Source organism: Macrosteles quadrilineatus, unplaced genomic scaffold (genome assembly GCF_028750875.1).
Source record: "Macrosteles quadrilineatus isolate MER2022 unplaced genomic scaffold, UCM_ALF_1.0 Scaffold_46__1_contigs__length_943047, whole genome shotgun sequence".
In the NCBI taxonomy this organism is placed as follows: domain Eukaryota; kingdom Metazoa; phylum Arthropoda; class Insecta; order Hemiptera; family Cicadellidae; genus Macrosteles; species Macrosteles quadrilineatus.
Window position 1 is genome coordinate 723,781 of NW_026542639.1, and position 23,432 is coordinate 747,212.

General features: G+C 37.9%; 2 protein-coding genes across 3 annotated transcripts in view; one reads left to right on the forward strand and one right to left on the reverse strand.

Annotated features, from left to right (window-relative positions):
• Positions 1-23,432, forward strand: part of LOC129005951 (RING finger protein 17-like) — a 184,543-nt gene that overhangs the window by 101,538 nt on the left and 59,573 nt on the right. The gene's annotated exons all lie outside the window — the stretch shown is intronic.
• Positions 134-22,563, reverse strand: LOC129005954 (uncharacterized). Its single transcript, XM_054434994.1, has 3 exons — positions 22,455-22,563; positions 6,341-6,535; positions 134-1,167 (listed from the first exon to the last, which is right to left on the reverse strand). The coding sequence occupies exons 1-3, from the start codon at positions 22,507-22,509 to the stop codon at positions 830-832; spliced, it is 588 nt and encodes a 195-aa protein (XP_054290969.1). The 5' UTR covers positions 22,510-22,563; the 3' UTR covers positions 134-829.

Consider the following 23,432-nt stretch of genomic DNA (forward strand, 5'->3'; position numbering starts at 1 on the left):
TTATTTATTTTGGACCAATTAATAATAATACGGCATTTGCGTAATTCTTCTTAAATATAACAAAACAATGATAAATAAAACATTTTTTGTAGACAACCCTGCTACACGATATCTTGGAAATTTTTTTGGAACCAAGGAGTACAATCTGCAGTCAATTATTGATTGTTATTCGAATTCTAACCAGTCAGTGTAAGCACAGTTCCAAGTACAACCCTGAATGAGGACTGTAGACAACTGTCACTCACTCAGTGTTTCCTAACTTAAAACATATCACAATCAATCATAGAGTTACCAACTACGACGAAAAGTGTAATTTTGGCATATCAATATTATTTAGGGCCGTTAGGGATTTTTCGGCAGTCCTGGCTGTTTGTAAGAGGATTAACACAAATATTCAAGTGCTCAACCCAGGTGAAGAGCAACAATTCGAAGTTTTTACATATCAGCACTGTTGCACTCTGCACGTCCGAGATGTCACTGCTACAATGACTTTTGGGTTCTGAAGTAGACATTCCATCTATAAATGGACACTGTCGCCGAATTTTTATTAAAAAATAACATAGCTGAATAAGCCATGCATAGAAAGCACTACTCTCTGAAATTCTATTTTCTCAATTAAATTTAGTTACTGAATAGTCGATTTGACATTTAATAGGCCATAGCTTACAAGTCGCCTAATAGAAATGTGTTATAATTTACTTCAGCGCAATCTTTCGGTGGCCCATTTCAACTACGTCCATTTTGTTTTAAGATTCAGCGACAACTTTAACATAGGGGATGGAATGTCTAGCTCTATCAATGGTCAAGGCGGCTACTGTATATTGTCACACTACACGAAGATGTTCTCCAACAGCTGTTTGGTGATGAGCCTGTGAGGCCGTGTAGGGTTCAGCTTGGGTCGTCTGTAGAGCCGCGCGTTGATTGGATACAGCTGTTTGCTGAGGTCGCAGCGCACGTTGAACCACCAATCACAGACGAAGACAGCCTGTGAGAACTGTGTGCCGTTGGGACAGAGGAAGGTGGTCTGTCGGCCGTCGATGTCGCAGTAGTGCCACGCCTGGCAGCGAGTGTCCATGTCTGCGAAGAACCCAGGGTAGTCCTGGTCCTCGCAGTAGAAGTCTGTGTAGGGCACCAGCGACAGGATGGGGTAGTCGGCGCCGGGTCGACCTGGAACATTACATTGAGGAGGTTAGCGTAATCGTCCACGAACCTTTTAGAACCTAAGACAATCTGAAGATACTTAATCATAATTGGTGATACTTTTACGTACTGGGATGTGTAGGAGAAGACGAGAAAAGAAGTCAATGGATGAGACGACAGGCGTTACTGACTACGATAAGCTGGTTAATATTAAGGATAATTTATTAGCCCAATGGTCAAAGATAGCTAGGTTCAGCTTTGAAGCATAAACAGGATTTGAGTTTGCTCAGGATGGATCGAACTGGAAAACTACCAAGTATCAGCCACCAAGCTATTAATTATGCTCTAGTACGACACGTTCAAATCATTGTGACTTCGCTCTAGGGAGGGAAGAAACTACATCGAAAACGTAAAGGTTGAAAATTAAAGTTATTTTAAATTATTTGTTGTTCTTAATCGAAACCCCTAAAGTTAGATCTAGTTTGGTACGCAACCCTGTTGTTTTCATCCCTCTTTTTTTGTGTGTTCATCACTTTGGTGTTTGCATTTAGCGAACTTACCAACAATTATCTACTCGAAGGCCGAAAATCTCTATATGAAATGACAATAGGCGTCGGCAGCACGACGATGTGCATGACGGGTAATTTACACAAGGCGTAGGCTGGCAGATAGAGAGGGAGAGTGGAGTCAAAGATGTCAAGGCCCTTCCCCTCTCCGACAGTTCGTACACGGTACCCTGTTTTAGCAATAAACCATTTTCTTTAATCAATTTAATTATTTTCAGGCAAGTGACCTGTTTTCTGCTCAGTTATTACGTAAAGCTTTCGATGAAACGCGTTGTGGAAGACTCAAGGAGAACGAAATGTCTGGTGATTCAGTAAATTAAGGCATTCGGTCACTCGAATAACAAGTCCTGTTCAGTCTGGAAGTTCAGTGAGAAGTATGATGTCTGTGCAGCTTTCATCGACTTGCATCAGCTCTTGTGAACTAAGCTGTAGAAGGACACTACTCGTCATATAGTTCTTACCTTGAAATGGATCGTTCAGCAAGAATACTTCCCCTTGAATAGATGACATCAGTCAAAAGCGGATGTATAGTAGTGTTAAGGCTTAGGTTTGCTATCATTAGTTTTTATTTTCAAATGGTCAGTCAGTAAAGTTATCAGAACTGTTGCCATAACAAGTATAAAGTTATTTGGTTTTCTCGTGTCGACTGAAGTCTTTTCTAACGAGTTTTCCAACTCCGCAATGATAAATCGGCTCGGCTTTGATCGTTGGAGATAAAGTTTGTTCGTGACCACTCCAAGGTTCGCGGAACACTAGTCACTGTCTCTCGCAGATCGGACTGTTTGCGAATGCTACAAACCTCTGCTAAAACTTGTAACAGAGTTTTAACAGAATGATTTATAGTTTGTGCTCTCTGATCCCGTTGTTCTTTCTCGCTGATAATGCAAAATAAATGTCAATATGGTTAACTTCTGAAGCAACAACCGCTTCTTGCCACATTCTTCCTACTAAAGTAAAACTGATAATTTGCCTCTCCATTAAACATATTGTTTCAAACTCACTCAACACACTATTTCAATACAGAAATCATTAGGCATTATCATTAGCACAAATCTCCAGTTGAAAAGTCCGAAAATGAAGAATGTAAGCATGCTTCCAAGCGTTATGTTTTTAGTTTATTACAAACAAATATCGAGCACCTATTTTGTAGACCATTGGTTCGATTGCAATTTTTCAAATTTTGTATTTAGATGAGTGTTTTTGTTGAATCAAAAGTGATATGTGTTGATAAGTGTTGTGTTGATATGTAGATCTTTTATCACTACTTGTCCAGCGCCGTTCTCATTGTGTGTTGTCAGTGTCGCAAGAGCCCGGCTGTGGCTGTGGCTGCCGTCGCCTCGGGCCGGGGCGGGGGTCATTGCCGACCATTGGCCAACCACTGGGGCAGGGCAGGGCTCAACACTCAACAGCTGACCTCCTAAACCGAGATTTGGCAGAAACGCGCTTGCCAACATGAGTATATAGTTGACGTAAAAGCGAAATATCAGATTAAAGTACTAACATAAATCCTTCCAAGATTCGCATCAGGTTGTGTCTCGGACCCTAGAGTTGTTTTATTGTTCTTACTCTTGCGTTTAAATTGTAATAGGTTTTAAAAACCAGTGTTGCAAACCGTGAACCGCTATTGACGTCAAACGTTTTTTTCAGAAATAGGTATCATACCAGATAATTTTATTGGACTGGGTAATTTTCCAAGGAAACCTAGACTTTTCATATCAAATGGATGGATGGGCCATCCGATTCGAATATTACTTTTGAGAGAGAGACTTTATATGATTACTAGTTCCAGTTAGTTTCCGACCAAGAAAAGATGGAACGAGAGTCTCAGAGAGTGTGATAATAAAGCCCATATAATATTTATGTTTTTTAACTGAAAGTTGATACAAATACGTCTTATAACACTTAAAACATATACTTACGCTGATACTGTTAATACATTTTAGTTTATACTAAGACAAATGTAATGGTATGCCGCCGCTAAACAGATGCATCTCTTCCATTCTCTTATGTTTGTTATGTCACTTGTTTGAGGGATAGTTCCGGGTGACTTTCGCCTCAACACATCCGAGTCCCTGTCATGTCAATCCTATCTGATCTACAGTCTACAGGCCGGTGTTGGGTATGCATGAGTGAGACCGTGTTGTAACTGGTGCTCTACAACTGCAACTACTTCTCGCTAGCTGCAGTGGTACAGCCTCACATTGCGTATAGTAAAACATGTGTGATCAAGTCTACCTAAACATTGCATTTTGTATGTATTGTAGTGTTGAATAAAACATAGTTTCGAGATACGAACTTTGTTCAATACAAAATTATTGTTATTACTGTAGTCCTATCGTAAGCTTGAAGCTATTGACTTTTGGATATTCTAGTAGACATATAATCTTTTTGGACCAACTGTGATAAGTTTTTTAAAATCGAAATGAACACCATTTTCTAAACAAGTCATTCACAGAGTGTGCTAAAGTCTCTATTTGTTTCCTTCCAGAAGGTTGTTGATGACGATATATTGACAGTTTCATTTTTCCTTGTTTAAACCATTTTTTTAGTGTATGCATTCTTAACCTCCTGGCGATACAGTTAATAGCCTTAAGTATTATATTTATTTTTGTATTTACACTGAAGGATTCGAGATAAGTGTCTCGTACGTGTGCGAGAAGAACCTTTTTGATCCCCGACATATCAACAACATGTGGGTTTAGACCACTTTCCCCTAAATCGTATGTGATGTAGAAAATGCCTGCCATTTGCGTAAACGCCCACAATAAAGTGCAAACTTAGCCTAACAACCTTCCGATCCCCCTTCCTTTTATCTTCTATTCCCCGACAAAGCATTCAAATAATCCAGTTCTAAATAAGTTTACAACGATTTTATTGTATTGCAGCTTGCAGTACGGAGTACCAATTAATACTAAGGTGATATTGAATATTACAGCACGGTGGCCGCGGTATGCCAGGCTGCGAGGAAGCGCTTGCCCGCGGTGAAAGTGTCATTATCCTGGCAGTGTAATTGGACCGTTTTGTTACATGAACCTCGCCCCCGACACCTACAACCCCCCCCCCCTCCCACCACCTCACTCCGTGTTATCAGTGGGTCTGGATCTGGATCATCTCGTCCGTCGTGTTGTGTTACGGAAGCGAAATATGAAAGGACAGTTTCGTAAGTTTCGAAACGTTGATGACGTTGGTTGTGATGTAGGAAAGGATTGACTTCTTGAATAGCTTCGGAAGCTGTTTTTGTGTTTTTATTCAGGACTTGTTTCAATTTAATTCATTTCGGACATTTTAGTTCTTACTGAGCCTTAAACGTAAAATAATATGCAGATCGAATTATTTTATATTACTACGTAACCGACACGTACGCCGAATGCGTCGTTAAGGCAAAGTTGAGATGACAGTGTTTACTGACAAGATCAGGTGTTTCTTTAACCAAACATATTTATTGAAAGCCGAATTATCAAGGACAGAAACCTATAGTAATTCAATTATATTAACCATCTCAAAATCCGGCACCCCAAAATAATCTCATGGTGAGGGAAATTCAAATTTCAAATTTCTAGAGATAATTTAAATGTCAAACACAAATGGGACTTGGGACGGGTTTTCGATGATTAGTAGTATTCAATTATAGTAAAGTTATTACGATCGCCTAGTATGTAATAGAATACGATATACAAATAATAAATGCTAGAGTAGGTATGCAGTTACGAATGTTTAGTATTGGAGAGATTCTATCGAGAAGGCAAGACAAGAACTCTATTAGAACAATAATGGGCAATTGGTTCACAGTGTAACCTTTTAGCGGTTGGAAACTGAATGTCCTTGATCAACTGGTGTTTAAGTATTGCAATCTTAGGTCAAGAATCGAGGTCCTGGGTTTAAGGCATTTGTGTAACTCATGCAACCGATGTACTTCATCCATCATGTGTGTATTTATGTGTGTTACGAACAACGTAATTCTGGTTTTTAATAACAATAATTAACTCAATTCACATTTAAAACGTCGCGTCGTAGAGAATTGGTTAGAATCATTGGAATCTAAAAGTGAACTCTAAAAAATAACTTTCAATATTACTGATAATTTTAATTGTATTTTAAATAATTGATTGAATTTGATAATTGATTGAAAAAAAAAAACATGCAAATTCAGGGTCACATATTTGCAGATCACCGATTGAATATTTTTGTAAATGTAATAATGGTGTAAGATTTTGTAAATGTTATAAACGTAAATGTAGTAAACGTTTAAACTGGAAAGTTAAAATGTGCATCGGACAATCGGTTTGTAATTTATTGCAGGATCGTGATGTCAATGCTGCTCTGTTCGCCGTGTTACAAGTACAATTAAATGTATACTATATTGTCTATTTTATGTATAATTTACTTTATATGAATGACACAATATGTTAAGGAATGGACCAGTCGGAGTAGACTTTACATCGCTTTCCAAACAGGTTTTTAAACAAGCCGTGTGTTAACATAACCGTCTGCTGTCCGCTGCCCACCACCTTCGTGCTGTGCTATCTCGCTACCATGCTATAGCCACGACACGGCTACATCTTCCTACGCAATACGTTGAATTGTGCCTGTCCTGTGAAAATGTTTACTAGCAACACTTGACCTGAGATACAGACCTGGTATAGATTTGCCGAGCTCCAGGTACTCCTTGACAGAAGGACTGAGGAACCCTGGGGGTACGGAGGGTTGTTTGGGAGGACCGTTCCTCTCGTCCAGGGCCTGGTCACCGTCATTGGAGGCGGCGTCGACGTCAGGGTCAGGGGCTGATGGCGCTCTGGGTCTCTTGACTACACGACCCTCCTCCTCGCCACCTGCAAACATATGTAGTGAGAAAACAAAATCTGTTGAAAATGAAAGGACAACTTCGTGTGACATATACCTTGTGTGATGTCCAATCATCAAAGTACGTATCCAAATAAGGAAGTAAATAGTAATACTTATACAGAATGTTTATTTCTTCGGTCACAGTAATCGTGGGTCTTTGCTGAACAGTGTTGAAGTAATTTAACCTTATTCACTATTATTCGTCAAATCTAAATTAATCACCCACTCTTCGTATGTAGTTGAGGTTGTTGGACTTTTGACAAGGAAATCATCTGATATAGGTTTAGCACTGGTTTCGTTGATAAGTAGCCGTTCCTCTGATGTATACAATCTCGTTGATAAAACGTCGGTTTGAGACCCTCGACACGCCCACGATTGCGACAAGATCTCCGGTCAAACCTAGTGACGGCCCAGATGTTTGCAAACAAGGGTGACCTTAGCCGAGCCGAGGTGAAAGGTATCCAGGACCGCAACCTTGCCTCTCCCTTAGCAGTTTCCGCCATCCGCCTTACAAAGTACTTCTGCTGTAGAGGATGGAGGAGTGATGGTCGCTGCTGACGAGCTTAGAACTTTGTTTGTTTAGTTTAACAAGTTTGATTAAATGTGACCAAAGTAATATTTACTTCATATTGATGTAAAAAATGGACTTTTTATCAATTATCAATTATCAATCGTTCCTCTCCGTGTTAGTTTTGATATTTCGCTTACCCAAGAGTCTTGAAATTACTCGTCATGTTCTAGAATAGTAATTGGCTCTACAAATGCAAAAATTATTCATCACTAGTACATGTCTGCTAACACTTCATCGCAATATTCTGTATATGTATGCAAGGTTTTTTCAGATCCATGTAATATACGTAATTACTGCACCGTATACCTTTGTTTGCATTTACACTATGTGCGATTGCTATTTGGACCTGTCTGATATTGCACTATCTCGTTTAGCATACAATTTGTTTGAACGAGTTAGCTATCACCGCAGCCCAGCACTCAACAAGTGCTGGAGTTTTTCGAATAAACTCGTGTTAAAACGGCAGAAAGCACTTTGAAGACTACACACTTGGAAGAAGAATTTGGCTGTTGAAGAATCTCTGTGTAATAGGACTATAGAATATTTCGCTATATCTGAAGGTAAAGTCACAGAAGAATCACTTCTAACCGTCTACATGTTGTAGGGCAGCTAAAGTGCAATACAGTATATCTGAAGGTTAGGGTCGTGGTCGTGACAGCGAGCAGTTCACTCTGTACTTTAACCATCGCCGCCTACTGGTTACTGGTTACTAGTTAGCCATATCGGATCACAGCTGATTATCCTGACATTATCTATGCGTTATGTTGCGCAACGGTATCAGAACAGATAACTTCAGCTAGGAAATTATGTTATACGTTGTTTAACCTGGCCGTGTTTCCTGTGTAAGAGTTTGTGTTTAAGCATGTATATAGATGAATTTTGCCGTTAAACAAGTTCAAGGAGTAGAAGCTTTGATTCGTTTTTCACTGTGAAACCCACAGCTGTTTTCAATACATGTGTATCTGGGCTGAAGACATGCCTTTGATCTATCTATGGCGAAAAAGAATCGTCTGGAGTCTAGAAACAGCTGTATATTGTCTATCTCAAAAATTCGTCCCAAGATTTTGCCGAAAAAATAGTACCGATTTACAAAAATATTAATTTATCGTGATCAACATGTTTTTGTGGTTTTTACCTAGTCACGTTGTATGTTTGATTACAATTTACTCTTCTATATTTCAATACAAAAGTAATACGTGACACTTTTAAATTATGGTAAACACTGTTCGTATATCTTGCAAAACAAGCCGTTAACAGTTTATTATATAAAGGTAAATTATGATACTTATTGTTTTGTTATTTAGTTTGCTTATAGTAATGGCGCATTAATTTATAACGAAAGTTGTTCATCACACGGGACAGAGGTTTTTTTTTCAAACCCACGCTCATTTTCCAACCTCGGCTTAAAAAGAGACTGTTTCGACTGCTTAAAAGAGTCACTTTAGGGCCTAGTGACAAAATGTTCAATTTATTATGTAAACGTTATTAGACGCTAATTGTTACCGAAAAAGAATTGTTTGAGTTTATAGTTACAACTGCTAACAGTTTTCTCTTAAAGTTACATGTATTCATTCGTTCATTAATTGCCGTGTTGTTATTGAATTCTCTCGTATCGCACATAGCGTAGAAAGCTACATTTAAATGCTTTGTTACAAACAATGACTTCTACAAAGATAACTTTCTCTATACGGCTTAGCCTTTGATCACAAAGAACTCAAACTCACATTTGGTGACAATAAGTCTTTGTCGTCTACTCAAAGGTGGTGTTTAAGTCTAAGTGCATCTCAAAGTGAACAATCGTTCGTTCTCTGACATTTAAACAATATCTAATCAAATTCTCTCATGCGCTGTACCAGTTGAATTTTGATTTTACAATTAATTGAGCTTTGAATAATGTCGCCATTATATTTAATTTCAATTGCCAATACAAAGTAATAACCTGTGATAAGCTTCTACTTCTCTTATTCACTAAATTAAGTCAATGTACTGTATGTTAATCATTTTCAGTTGTACCGTCAAGAACGCCGGTAAAAATAGGAAAAAAATTAAATGAGTATCATTACTTTTGCCTCTAAGTCTTCCACACATTGTGGATATCCTACGTAGACTTGTACTAACGAAGGACATCCGGTCAGTTTAGTTAAATGATGACACCGGATTATAATAATGGGTAGGTTTAGGCCAGTTTAGGCGGACTTTAGATGGAGATAACCAAAGTGGCTGTGGACAAGTTATTGTTATGACCTCGACAAGGACTTAATAGCGACGTATTTGACTAAATGCTGTTGAGAAACGTTTTATTTCTTATATTAGTTACAACAAAATGAGTTTTAATTGGCTCTCAGCACAAAATCAATTGCGATGGGGTTCATGAATTTAATTCAATTGTTGGTTATTGTTAAAGTTATTTAGCCATTTTTCATTTAATTAATTGATTCTATTTCAATTTGCTGAACCGAATGGTTTGGTAAAGAAAGACTGATTACTTTGGACGATTTTACAAGCTAGATACGGTACTAACCAGCTCGTGGAATAGCAGGTTAGGTCGGCGTGTAATACATGCAACTTATATTAACCATGCCTCCGACCTCCTCAATACAGACTACTACAAGTTGCTTGTGCATCAGCAATTGCGAGTACGCTTGAATAGTTTACGATCCAGTTCAGTTAACATGGAACGTCACTGGCAGATTCGACTCAAATATCGAGCAAGTATGGCGAGTATAGTGTGCCAGTTTACGAGCTGCGTGTATAAACGGTCAGTGGCTTGTAAACAGCGTGTAATCGAACCTTTACACACGTTACATACTCGCACAACACTGTGTGGTATTTATCTTTACTCTAGAGAGCACACAGTAAAAGTGGGGTTCAAAGTGATGACTGTGTTTGTGTGGACGTGTAGAGCTACGGATTACAACCGTGGTCCGAAATTGATGAAATTTGGTATGCACACTAATCCATGGTATCTTCTGGGCATTTTTTCATCCATTCAAAACTAACATTTTAACGGGGATTTTCCAAAAACATTAACAAAATAAGGAGAAATATGTTTTTTTTTTTGCTAAAAATGGCTATTACGATTTTGATCAAAATGCTGTAGGAATAACTGTTCTAACATTATTCCGATATCTGTGACTTCCCTAAAAAACGTCGTTTACGTACAATTATGTTTATGTTAATTGCAGAAACTGCGTTAATCCCCATGATTAAATGTAAACAATCCTTTAATTAGAAATCAGCTTCGCAAAAAGTTAAATCATGTAACGAATACTCGCTTACTGTACTGGTTTACTGTACTTAGCGGGGCTTTACCTTAACCAGGTGACTTGATCCTGCGCATCCCAGGTCACGTGACAGTCAAAACCTGACCGTGCGCAAACAATCGACAATATAATAATAGAACGGTAAGTTGTGATAAGATATTGATGATATGAAGTTAGTTCCACTGTCCCCGTGTGGTAGGCTACAGCAAGCCACCGGTGATGTCTGACATGTACGTCATCTCTATGGTAATGCACGCCAAAGTTTCATCCAAGGTCGATCCCTGCGTAACTTATCTCGGATCTTCTTCACTGTTCCCGCCATCGAAGGTCAACTACTCAGTTTCCCGTCGTAACCCGACTTGGTGAATACTGTCGTGCGCAGTTGCAGATCTTGCACCTAGTTCGAGTTGGACAATCTTCAGTGGTCGACTTGTTAAAAAAAATCGCAGCATATGACGTATTTTATCTCAAACAATAAGTATATATTGTGTAACTGGTGCAAATCACAAAAGGTGGGGTTAGATTGTAAAACTAACCATAGATTTGTAAAACAATTTATGCTAATGAAACCCACTAGTCCTACGCTCTCTGATCCGACGACATTGTTGTCGGACGTCGGATCCGATTTTTCTCCAGTCTACGTGCACCAGGCCTAGATTGCTAGGTCTATCACTGTCTAGCTTCGTGTGTGACATGAGTATTGCCGAACGTTTGATCGAAGCAGATTGGGAGTATCCCTTTCTTTATACAGTAGGTTATAATATCAGCCTGAACATATTCTGATGCTTTCAATGATGCAAGTTCTATGGATTCGAGTGGTGACTGGTTCTTAAATTGCGGACAAAAAAAGGAACTTAAACGAAACGAACAACTGAATGTGTAGATTTAGCAATCAGGGACATTGCATTTCACAGGTTCTCAGAGTTAAGGAACATTAAAATGGCTCGTACATGGTTATAAGCTTGGAATGGTTTGAATGACAAATTGGTCTATAATTTTTGTTGAGGGTTCTTGTCAACTGAAAGAGTAAGTTACACTGACTGTAGTAATCTGCTATTCGTGTACGTAACATCGTAGCTAAATCGCTTGTAGTTTTTGTTTATGAATCTGTAAGATTCACTTTGTTTCCTCTAAAGCCCGCTACACACGGTCAGTTCGGTGTGTCAGTTTGGTGTGTTCACATCCGACCGTGTGTACCGCCGCGAAATACCGCGTGTGACCGTGTGTGCGCCAAATTGATGTGAGCTCACATCAAAAAACTGAACTGATGGACTGATGAAAATTCATCATTTCGGTGTGACACACCGAACTGATGTCAGTCCGAAGTGAGCGTGTGTACCGCCGCGTCAGTTCAGTTAGTCAAATTTTGGTATTTGAGCATACGCAGCGTCATTATATAACCTCTACCATATAATAGATAAAACACACTTCCTTGGTAGAATTCTCATACTTAAGAATAAGCTGAAGAAAATTTATTTGTTAGTTCTGTCCGGTGTACTGTAGATGTCATTTTTTGTTTACAGTTTGTTTATTGTCATATACAATTTACAACAAATAATAACTTTAGTAGTCATATCATTCTTTTATGTATTGTGGGAAAGGTGAAAGAGATCCATCTCATCACCAACAAATCTGTCGTGTTTAGGAAAATAAACATTTTTATGAAAATACATACAAACGAGTACGACTTCCTAGGAATCGTACCTAGGAGGATTACACCCCCAGGTAGCACGTTGAACTGACACACCGAACTGACCGTGTGGATGCAAATGCTGCGTTCAGTTAGAAGTGACAGTTAGAAATGAACACACCAAACTGAAACACCGAACTGACCGTGTGTAGCGGGCTTTAGTCAAATTTTGGTATTTGAGCATACGCAGCGTCATTATATAACCTATACCATGGATAAAACACACTTCCTTAGTAGAATTATCATACTTAAGAATAAGCTGAAGAAAATTTATTTGTTAGTTCTGTCCGGTGTACTGTAGATGTCATTTTGTGTTAACAGTTTGTTTATTGTCATTTAAATCATATACAATTCACAACAAATAATAACTTTAGTAATCATATCATTCTTTTAGGTATTGTAGGAAAGGTGAAAGAGATCCACCTCATCACCAACAAATCTGTCGTGTGTAGGAAAATAAACATTTTTATGAAAATACTTACGAACGAGTACGACTTCCCAGGAAGGGAAGCGTACCTGGGAGGATTACACCCCCAGGTAGCACGTTGAACTGAAACACCGAACTGACCGTGTGTAGCGGGCTTAAGAAAGACTTCAACGAACGATATGACCGAATGCTGTAGTTTATACTAACAAGGGGCGATTCATTTCAACAGTTACTGGAGCTTTAGGGCATTGCGGACCTGTAATTTTAGTTTTGAATTACACCTGACAGAGAAGTTTGAAACACACAGTTGCATGGTATAAAGTGAACAATAGTGCATTTATATAAACTAGTGTACTGTCCATCAAATGAAATTATGGTCATGACTGACTTGTAATTCATCTATAGTTAGATCGGAGTTTACCACTCTGAACAAGGCTCTCTTAATGAGTTTAATTCAGCTATATAAATCATAAAACACATTATAATGGGATTGTAGTATCACGTACGGTAGAGGCAGATCTTGCGAGAACCACCTAAACCTAATAATTGATAGTACAGCTGGCTGAGAAAGTAGAATCGTGATTGTGAATCGTCGTGAGCAGCAACAGCAAGCCACACCTCATACGGGATAATACAATGCCCAAGATTAGCAGATATCGCACAATGGTTTGCCGGCAAAACAGAGGATTTACTATCAACTTTACTGCCCGATACTCGATACTGTGCAAGTAGGTGAGACCGTAAGTATATTTCGCAATGTGTTGTAGATGGGAACGGGAGCAGCAGATCACCACTTCACCGCAGGATTGGACACGACCTTTCTCTCGCCAGCCTTGAACTCCAGAACCTCGTACTTTCCCACAATCTCATCTACGAAAAGCAGATAATTTTATAATCATTATTTACACGGCCTTGCCAAATTACCGTGTTTTAGAGAAAGGACAAACCATGCTTCGAAAACGTGGCGAATTTTCGTGGGATAATAAATGAGGTGGTTTCCGTATATGGTCATTTAGGAATTGATTATTGGTCGTTTACTATGGTAGACGAAACATTTGGCCATGTGAAGAAATAAATATCTCATCATAATGGTCAAGTTTTTAAAAATGAATATTGACTATATGAATTTAACCACCGGTTGAGTGCTTTGGTGTAAGAGACTGACTTGTCGAATACGTTAACTTTGACCAAATCGAACTGATAGCACTATTTATTTTTAGCTACAGCGGCCTTTATGTCTCGTCAATTATCGTAACTAAAGCTAAGACAGAAAATCGAATTTTAGACTGTGACCTATTATGTGAGTGGATAAATCAACCAAGTTATTTTTGGTCAATTAGAAAGCTAGGTTTTTTTCTGTCCAAACATTGTATGTTGTAAACAAAAATGACATGACGACTCTCTGCGACATTTCACTTGAGAGGAAGCTTGCAAGTAGTTGAGAAAGAATTCATTTAAGTACTGTAGTTCAGTCGTCGGTCCTGCCAGCTGCCAAGTCGTTTGTTACATCAGTAAACGATGATATCGCAACTATAGGAAGGGAGAGGCAGAAGATTGACGGACAATTCGGAGGCTCTGACACGGTGATGTGTGACTTGCGTCATCAGCTGATCGGTGCTCCCGCCAATATCTACACGGTCCGACATTGGGGTCCCATGTCCGCCGGCCGTGCCGTTCATACGCACGATTAAATATACCATACACAACACTGGGCATCCGATTTGTGTTGCGGGGATGGCTTTTAATTTTTTTAACCATTGCAGACAGTGCAAAAAATCTTTGCAAATAAATTATAACTTAAATCTTTGACTATTAATAAAAATATTCAGTATCCAATAGTCAATGCTTAAATTATACTTCTTGAAGCAATGCTTTTTTTCATAACGCTGGGGACGGTTTCACTAGAACTCCTAATAAAACATTTGAATACATTTTGACATACATTTGAACACATATAGGCCTACATGAACATACATTTGAACACACATACATACGAACATACACATAAATACATACGATACATTTGAATAAATTTGAACATTTTATTTTAAATACTAATCGATAGGTTGAGTAGTACGATAAAATTATAAAAGCAAGCCTAGTTTGCGTAGCAGCCGAGTTTAATTTAATTTGCATTTCACTATTGATCCACAACTTATTTCTCGTAATCTACAAAATTGTCCTTGTAACTGATTTCCATCCGAGCTGTTGGAAGGAATCTGCACTGGTGTATGAATACTAATGAAGTCGTGATCCCAGATCAAATGGAGCTAGGTTTATGAGATTATTTCTATGGACAGTCTCGAAACACTTTTTGTGGCCGTATCGCAACATCAGCTGCAAGAAACAGGGTCGTTTGTGTGTTCCTGCAACTCTGTTGAAATCCCCGCTTTATATTCAGTTTGATTATATTCCCTCGTTATTATCTCGCAAAAACACAAATAACTAATTTGTGTGCTCTTGCCGTAGTTGCGTTAGGGGTTTGCCTCATTTTGTAATCTCGGTCTTTGTGGGGTTTTCTTGAGTCCCGTCTTTAAGGACTCTACTCCTTTAATCTATGGTAATACTTAAGACAATGCCTAGCCGTTTTATATTTTGTAACGTATACAGCCTATAAATTGGTTTTAATGTCTATGTACTTTCCATCGAATAAAAGGGGGGATTGCGTCACACCGCATTGGTTTAAATATGAACTTAGATTTTTCTATAGAAGTGGTTAGTGTATCCTGCAGAGAAGACGTCTCCTACAACCTCGTAGTTTTGGTCTGTCGCACAAATCGAATGCCCGTTGATTAACCGTGTTACAGCGTGGTTCCTTGTCACGGCTCAGAGGAATTGAAGTAAGTAATCCCTGAGAAATGCAGGTTTAACCGCAAATCTTGTTCACAGTTCAAGGCAAGCCTGAATTGCTCCTAGTTTAAATATGTTTGCATATTTGCAGGTGTACGGTGTGTAGTGTCCCTGGATGCTGGTATATTCGCATGATTATACACAGTCCCTTGTATCGTGTATGTTGAGAGCCTAGTTCCCGTGGTAGGACGTGATAATAATGCTAACAGCATCATTAGACAGCGATTGTGCCTTCCTGTGGCTATGTGCCATATTTCATTATATCCCGCCGCAATTAATTGACAAAACTGTGTTTAAAATCGCTTAAACATGGAGGTTTTTTTTGATCGCCTGGATTATTGAGTTTTTCAACATTTGTGAAGTGCACTGTAGTGCATTTAACCTTCAATAATGACATAACATGTCTTTAAAACTTTTAAGAATTTTATAATCGTGTAACAAAGGGTCAAACGTGTTTTCAATTTGTTTTATACCAAGTTCACTGTAGGCTACTTGCGTAAAACGTACCCTATTTATGCAAGACACCAAAGACCTGTTGGTAGAAAGAATTGTATTAATTGTTACCGCTGTATAAGGTCTACATTCAACTGTTAAACATGGGTTTTTGTTTTGTATATGAAATATTACATCGTTATTTCTTTCATTAAGCTTAAAAAATTGTCTCACCAAAGAATCTTAAGCAGTTGTAAAGTCGGATATGCGAAATTGTATACTAAAGAGTATTGTATTTAACAATTGATCATTACTTTTGGTATACAGTAATACGTATCCTTAAGTTGAAAGCAGTTGGATTGTCGTCTAGTTTATAGTAGTTTAGTTAGGCCTACTTGTATAGTTTCAGCAGTGCGAACACATACAACTTATTGAATGGTTCAGTACATAAATAACTATATTATTACTCGGCACAGTCTGATTGATGCAGTACGTGTGATTTTATGATGGATGACATCACCGTGAGGCAACTGGACATTCCGACACTCGGCTCACCGGCTCACGGCACAACTTGTCACACGTCCTAACTGCTAAATCTAAAATGCACTTTGATTATATTTTCTTCTAAAGAGTATTAGTTTATTTTGTCAAAGTTCGTCCATTGCGTCAAGTTTTAATGGATTTCCATCAGACAAAATCCTCACCTATCAAGCTTAGTTTTCATTTTGTAATGACATTTCGGTAAGATGACGAACTTACATCAAATGTCTTGATTTACACATAAACCAATTAACCAAATCATACTGGTTTGGAATAAATCACGGGGAATTGTCCAATTTCTAATCCAGTTGTGTTTATTAAGTATTCCGTTTTGTATCATGATTGTGTCAATAGATTCAGAATCTTTAATTATAAATTATAGATTATTTGTCATCAGCAATATCACTTACCAGATCTTAATAAACCCATATGCATTCAGCATTCTTAATCCTACGTTAGGCCGATATCCATAAAATGCTGCCACTGTAACTTACTCAGTAACTTTTTATTAGTCATTGACAAAGGTTTTAATGGAAAACAGATCTATTATCTGTCCTTATGACGCGGGCTAATAAACACGTTATTTATTCATTTACTCGTTTATTTCCCCTTTGCCTATTTGCCATATTCATTCATGTGATTACCTAACCATTGAAACTCCTACCAACACAAGAATTTTAAAAATTAGTTGAACATATTTCTAAATTTTAAGCCAACTTCCATTGAGAGCTAGCTCAGGCCTGATTGTTGGACACTGGGCCCGGGCCTCGGAGGTGACAATTGCGCGATGATCTACGTCATGTTGTTGCGTCGTCGTATTGAGGACATGGACATGGACGTGACGACGAGTGCATACTGAACTGTTGACGACGCGCCAAACCGTGGATGTACCAACAGTCAGCGTCCTTGAGCATACGTGTGGCTATATCGCTTACTGAACGATGTTTATGTATACCGGGTGTACAGAAAAGTTCACCTATAAAAGAACTCCCTATTTTCGAGAACAATTATGATGGCGAAACAGACGAAATCTAACATTTATGAATACATAATGTGAAAGAGAATATCTTTTTGTTTTGTTTTTGTCCTAGTTAACTTCGACGTGTGCACCATTAGTTGTTCTACACAGGTCAAGACGATTTCCCACTTCTCGCGAGGTATTCGCCAACATTGCAGGTGCGACTGACGCAACTGCTCCGATGATCCTTTGTCGTAAATGGTTAATGTCATGGATATTTTCAGCATATACCACATGTCCCCTAAAGAAAAAGTCCAGTTGAGTTAAATCTGGGCTTCGAAGTGGCCAGGAAATTGGGCCATCTCTGCCTATCCATCGTTCTTCAAAACAAGCGTCGCATTACGTACACACCATTTGTAATGATTCGGGACGTCATCTTAATGAAATAAATAAATAAATAAAAGCGAAACAAAACTTGAAGATATTATCTTTCACAACAACGTAAGACTTTGTATGTTTCACCATTAAAATGGTTCTCGAAAAAAAAAAGAGTTCTTCAAACACTCGGTACAGCTATCGAAATTTGTTGTGCAATGAAATCTAATTGTTGTTGGAAATTTACTTGGATGCTGTACGAGATATTATAGTAAAAAACTATTGAACTAGTGAGATAAAGTTGAACAGGTGACTATAAAGCGAAGAGCTAACTAGTTCAACGAATTGCCATGGCCATGCAAAAAGGAAATGTCGCAATTATTGTAAAAATTGGTACATTAAAACATACACTAGTGAGATTGTTATTTATGTTTATGTTGTTTATGTGGATAAATATTTCCGTGGTAAAAATGTTTTTTTTTCAGATAGAGACACTTTTATAGCTCGAGATTTAGGTAAACTAATGTGCGGAGTGATTCTTTCTTTTTTGGAAGCCACTGGTTGTATGTGTAAGTTTGGTCGAGTATTGATTGCTTAAAAACAGTCATCTCAGTTTGTGCTTACTATCCCTTCAAATTTGTTCTGTTTGGTATAATATGCCGTAAGTCAAAGTAAATTAAACTTATGCAAATAATGTAGAAAAACTTAAGCTTTACTATGGACTTGAAATGCAATATACCATACCGTATATGTACTTTTAAATGTTACGGATTCTTTAGGGTTTCTAACTACATATTTAGCAAATGATGCGGATTGGTTTTACTATGTGACAAAATATAGTGTTACATACTGTATTTCTTAAATATGGCGTGTTTTGAATTGTTACTACGCTGTTTTACTAGATATTTTTATACTTGCATTAGTTTCACAATGATCAATACAGCCTATATAATGTATCGATGAAATGATGATATTTTACTGGCCAGTAGGCCTAATACACTTACTGTTTTTGTAACATACACGTGACTTATGCAACAACCCTTCTCTTGACTTGAACGTTTACGACCCGGAGAAAGCTGAATGACCTTTGCTGATACGTTTACTGGACGGGGTTACTCTCGTTGTCTATATCGGGTGTATAGTTATACATAGTATCAGTATACACTATACACCACAGTAGTGACGGGAGGGAAAGCTACAGATTGACCTTTGGGCGTCGTCCGCCAACTTCTGATAACCTTTCCCGGTACATTTCCTTGTTGGAGTAACATTAATTAATTGCCATTGCCGTTTGTCACGCCGATATACAGATGGTCTTAATTATAGCTCTGCGATATCTGTACGAAAATATTTAATCGCAAAAACTAATCTCTTAACTGTCGTAAGGGAGGAGTTGTTTTGTGGCGAAACGCGGGATGCTCGAGGTTCTGGTTTCAAATTCTGTCAATCATGAATTTATTTTAACAATGAGAAAATGCCGCGATCCTCTAGTGCCTATCCTGAATTTAATTGGTTCCGGCCATCGATCTCTATTATTATAATAATAGAGATCGATGGTTCCGGCTAGTGCCCGATGGTTCATAAAGGTTTTTGTAGTAGAACCTTTGACTACCACCGGTATTAATAGAACTGGATATAACTTCCCAGATACTGTGTGTTGACGTAAACTATTGATTTCTATCGAATACGCGGGCAATGTATTGTAAACAACATCCTATTCGCGTCAACCGTCGCAGGAACAAAAACTTAAGCTCAAGAGTCCTCTTCACCCCTGCGAAAACACTAAAATATGCCTCGGAAGTCCCTTGCTCCTGAATTTGTATGCATATAATGTTAAAACTTTACCCTACAGATTAATGTTGGTTCTAGGGCCCTCATACCTGATATAATCCAAGTGAATTAATTGTATAAGGGAAAAAATCTTAAAAGTTTATTCGACTACATTGTTACCAAGTTTCAAGACAATCTGTTGGCGTCGGAACCGGGGGACAAAATTAACATGTTTTGTCGGAGGCTACTGCGCTACTAGCCTTTTACCACCTTTTACAAAACTTGGCTCAGGCGGCAGACGAGCCAACGACGAGTCGTTTTAGTAAGTCATGTGTTTACGATGTTTTCAGAATGACGCTACCCGCCCCGTCATTACCACCTTCCCCAAACCAAACCCGCAACTCTGCTGTGGTACTAACTGTGAGTAGTTTATTTAATGGCGTTGTATTTGAATAATAAAAACTGACATAGATGGGACATGGAACGTTAACTTCAGTATCCAAAAGCAATGGCAGAACCAAGTTCTCATGTCCTAGATTTGCATAACTTATCAAACACAAACAAGTTTGCCTGCAGCTAACTGTGTGTGTGTGTGTTGGAAATACAATCGCACGCATAACCTCGCCACATTGTATGTTCGACAATCCAGGTTATGCTAATGTAACCTTAGCTGCGATCGCGAGATCTGGCATTTGCCGGTACAGCGGTACGGCGCGTAAATCATTGTCAGCGTTCGGTTCATTGTGTGATTGTGTCTGCAGGGTAGTGCGTAGTGGAAATGTTAGCGGTCTACGCATGTCCATAGCGCCCTCTCTAGGGTTGTGATGCAACTGCCCCGAGAAACCGACCCGCCCGTAGTGCCGCGGGGTGTGCGGTGGTCGTTAGTCTGTATTGGGCTGATTGTGACGTCACGTATATTCGTGGATCGCGTCAAATGTTTCGTGGTTCTGGCCAATAATTGGGTTTGAATTTTTACCGCTTAATATGAACACCCAACGTAGAAAATCAATTTGAACTCTCATACATTCTTTTACTAATTTGTATAATAAAAAAAAAATGTTACCGATTAGATGTTTTAGTTATCCAACTCTTTTCCATTGTCGTGATAGTCAAATTTTTACTTAAAATATCACAATGGGTTTACTGTGACTCGAAACGTTACATTTTCTCCGAAATCCAGATAATGGTTTTGGAAAGTTCTCTTGCCTACAGACGTGATCATTTCAGTTTAAAAACAGTTTGCAGGTTAGTAAATAATAATTAATTAAATAATAATTAATAACAGATTTTGTAGGTTATTTGTTTAAAATTATTCCATTGAATTTCTGTGAAGTTTAATCAATATTCAAGAAGTTCTATTCTTTTTAAGCACTAATATGTGACAAATTTTGGCTATTAATAGTAACCAACCTGACCTACAATTAGCTACGTCGATTTAAATGTCTGCTTGTTCCAATGTCTTATCAGTGAGCTGGTCTAGTGGTTAGAGCGCGGGGGGTTCAAAAACCGCCAATCACCAATGGATTTTTATCTTAAACCACAACCCCTAGGTCTAGCCTAAAGTAATGTGAAAAACAATCCCAGTCTCCTGCCTAGCATCTTAGAGGGGGGGATGTCTATCAAATGCCATTCAAACTGTCTTTCCAATCTGTCCCTTTCATTAGAGGGGTTTATTACTACTAATCACTATAAAGGTATAGGTGTTGATCGCCTTGTCATTTCAACCCATAACTGTATCATTTATGTCCATTGCCATAAAATACAGTTATTGCTTCAACCTTGTGTCATTGTTTATTACTTGGTCCAAATGATATGGTATAAATGGAAGTAAAACATAAGCAAGAGCAAATGACAAATTAAATTCACAAAGTAAATTCTTGCATTCTTGTCTTTTCATTTAATTTGAATTAAAAATATTCTTGAGGTCTAAAGCAACCCACAAAATTTATGAATTTCTTAACGTGAACCCAAAATGTAGAGTTATTTCTCAAAACGTACAGCATCTCAACAGTGATTAGTAATCGAATCACTACTTATGTAGAAAGGTATATTTACAGAGACCAGTTACTTTAGTCCAGGTTTAGATAATTTCTCTAATGTAGTTGTACTAGTACGCTAAACCCCTAGCTGCAGAACCTTTTTTTTTATTTATATAAATTTTAAAGTTCTTTTTTGCTATGGGACAACTAATTTGTAAATCAGTCCAATTAATTTTTTTTTAATAGAAGTTACACATTTGTTATAAACAATGGACATATTTCTTTTTATTATTTTCTTTAAGAAATACAACGTTAGCGTCATGTTTGTATAGATCTCTTGTTTATTTGTCTTCAACAATTAATTAATATTAATATGGCTTAATATGGACAGTAATACATTTTGAAGCTAACAAAAACAATTTAAAATCACCACCCATTTAGCCAACGAGATTATTTTAGATAACATTATAACTTAACTAATTATTTAGTGTGATAAAATCGTCACCTGTTCAGTGTTTTGATTTGATTCTATATCACAACATAACCTATTTAATACTTTGCCCATCCATAGAATTATTTACACGAGAGGTCGTCCAGTGGTCGAAACTCGACCAAAAATACGTAATGTACTCACTTATCTATTTTCACCCCACACTGTAAATAAAACATGTGATTTGAGTTTCTTCCATTTGTTTTGGTTTTCTGTTTATATTTCGTTGTTATTTTCGTTACCAGCATGGCAACGCATAAGATCCATGTTAATATTTTCAAATTTTTAAACTCATTTTTTGTGCTTATCTTTGAGCCTATTTAAATTTATAAAGGGATTCTGCACACCTACAGGAAAATAGTTTTCTAACGGTATGCGTAGATTTTCCCTACGATGAACACGAGCTGAGAAAAAAGGTTTTAAAGAAACATGCTTGCCTATTAATATATAGATAGATTCTATTTGTTATTAATTATCATCTTTACAATAATCTACGTATTAAATCAGTTAAGTAGGTAATGGATTGTTTATTACAAAATTAACATATAACGAGGAACATACCGGTGTATGCGGCGAGCTGAGCTACTAACACACAGATCAGATGTGACACTCGCATGGCACTGTTCACTTGTCCATCTAGCACTAGACTGAATCCTTCCTTTCACACACACCTCCAGGCTTCTCCCACTATTTCTCTCCTGGTCCTCCCGTCTCCAGGATCCCACCACACAGGGTTCGTTATGTTTGGTGTCAAGATCAATTGGCCGTTGATGAATACACCGTGTATTTGACGCTGAGTGTTAATTAACAATCTGATATATCTGGGATTTTAATGATGTAGATATTCTATAGAAGGGGATGTAAACGCTGAGATATCTGTTGCAAAAAGTGTTTTAACTGTATGTGAATGTCTCAAAGTAAAACTGTCAAAGATAGTTATTTCTCTTTGTTTTGATTTAACAAACGATCATTATAAATAATAATATTATCTAGCTGCTATCTTTCATTTCACAAAAAAACAATTGTTTACAGTTATTCAGAGTTCATTCGAACATTGTTAAGGTTTTTTATTTATACATAGTTTAATTAGCTGTAACCCGCGAGCTTTGCCCATTTAACTTCTTCATTTTCAAGATGATCTCGTTCGCATCACGTCCTGGTTGAAGTTCGTTCGCTACGCTCACTCACCTTTGGGTTGGAGCTCGTTCGCTACGCTCACTCACCATTAGGTTGGAGCTCGTTCGCTGCGCTCACTTGCCTTCAGGTTGAAGTTCGTTCGCTACGCTCACTCACCTTTTGGTTGCAAATTAGCTGTTGTCATAAATGTAAAAGAAATAATAGTGCTGTAACCTGTTGGTAATCCTTGTAACTTTAATGCTATTGAACATCATAGAACAGAACCAACTTGTTTAATAGAAACAGCTGTTAAGATTCATTAATTCCATTTATATATTAGTACTCATAAGGTTAACATGGGAAACTCCAGAGCCACTGGGGCGGAGCCCAGAGGTCGGAGGGTAAAATTCTTTAGTGAGCGTC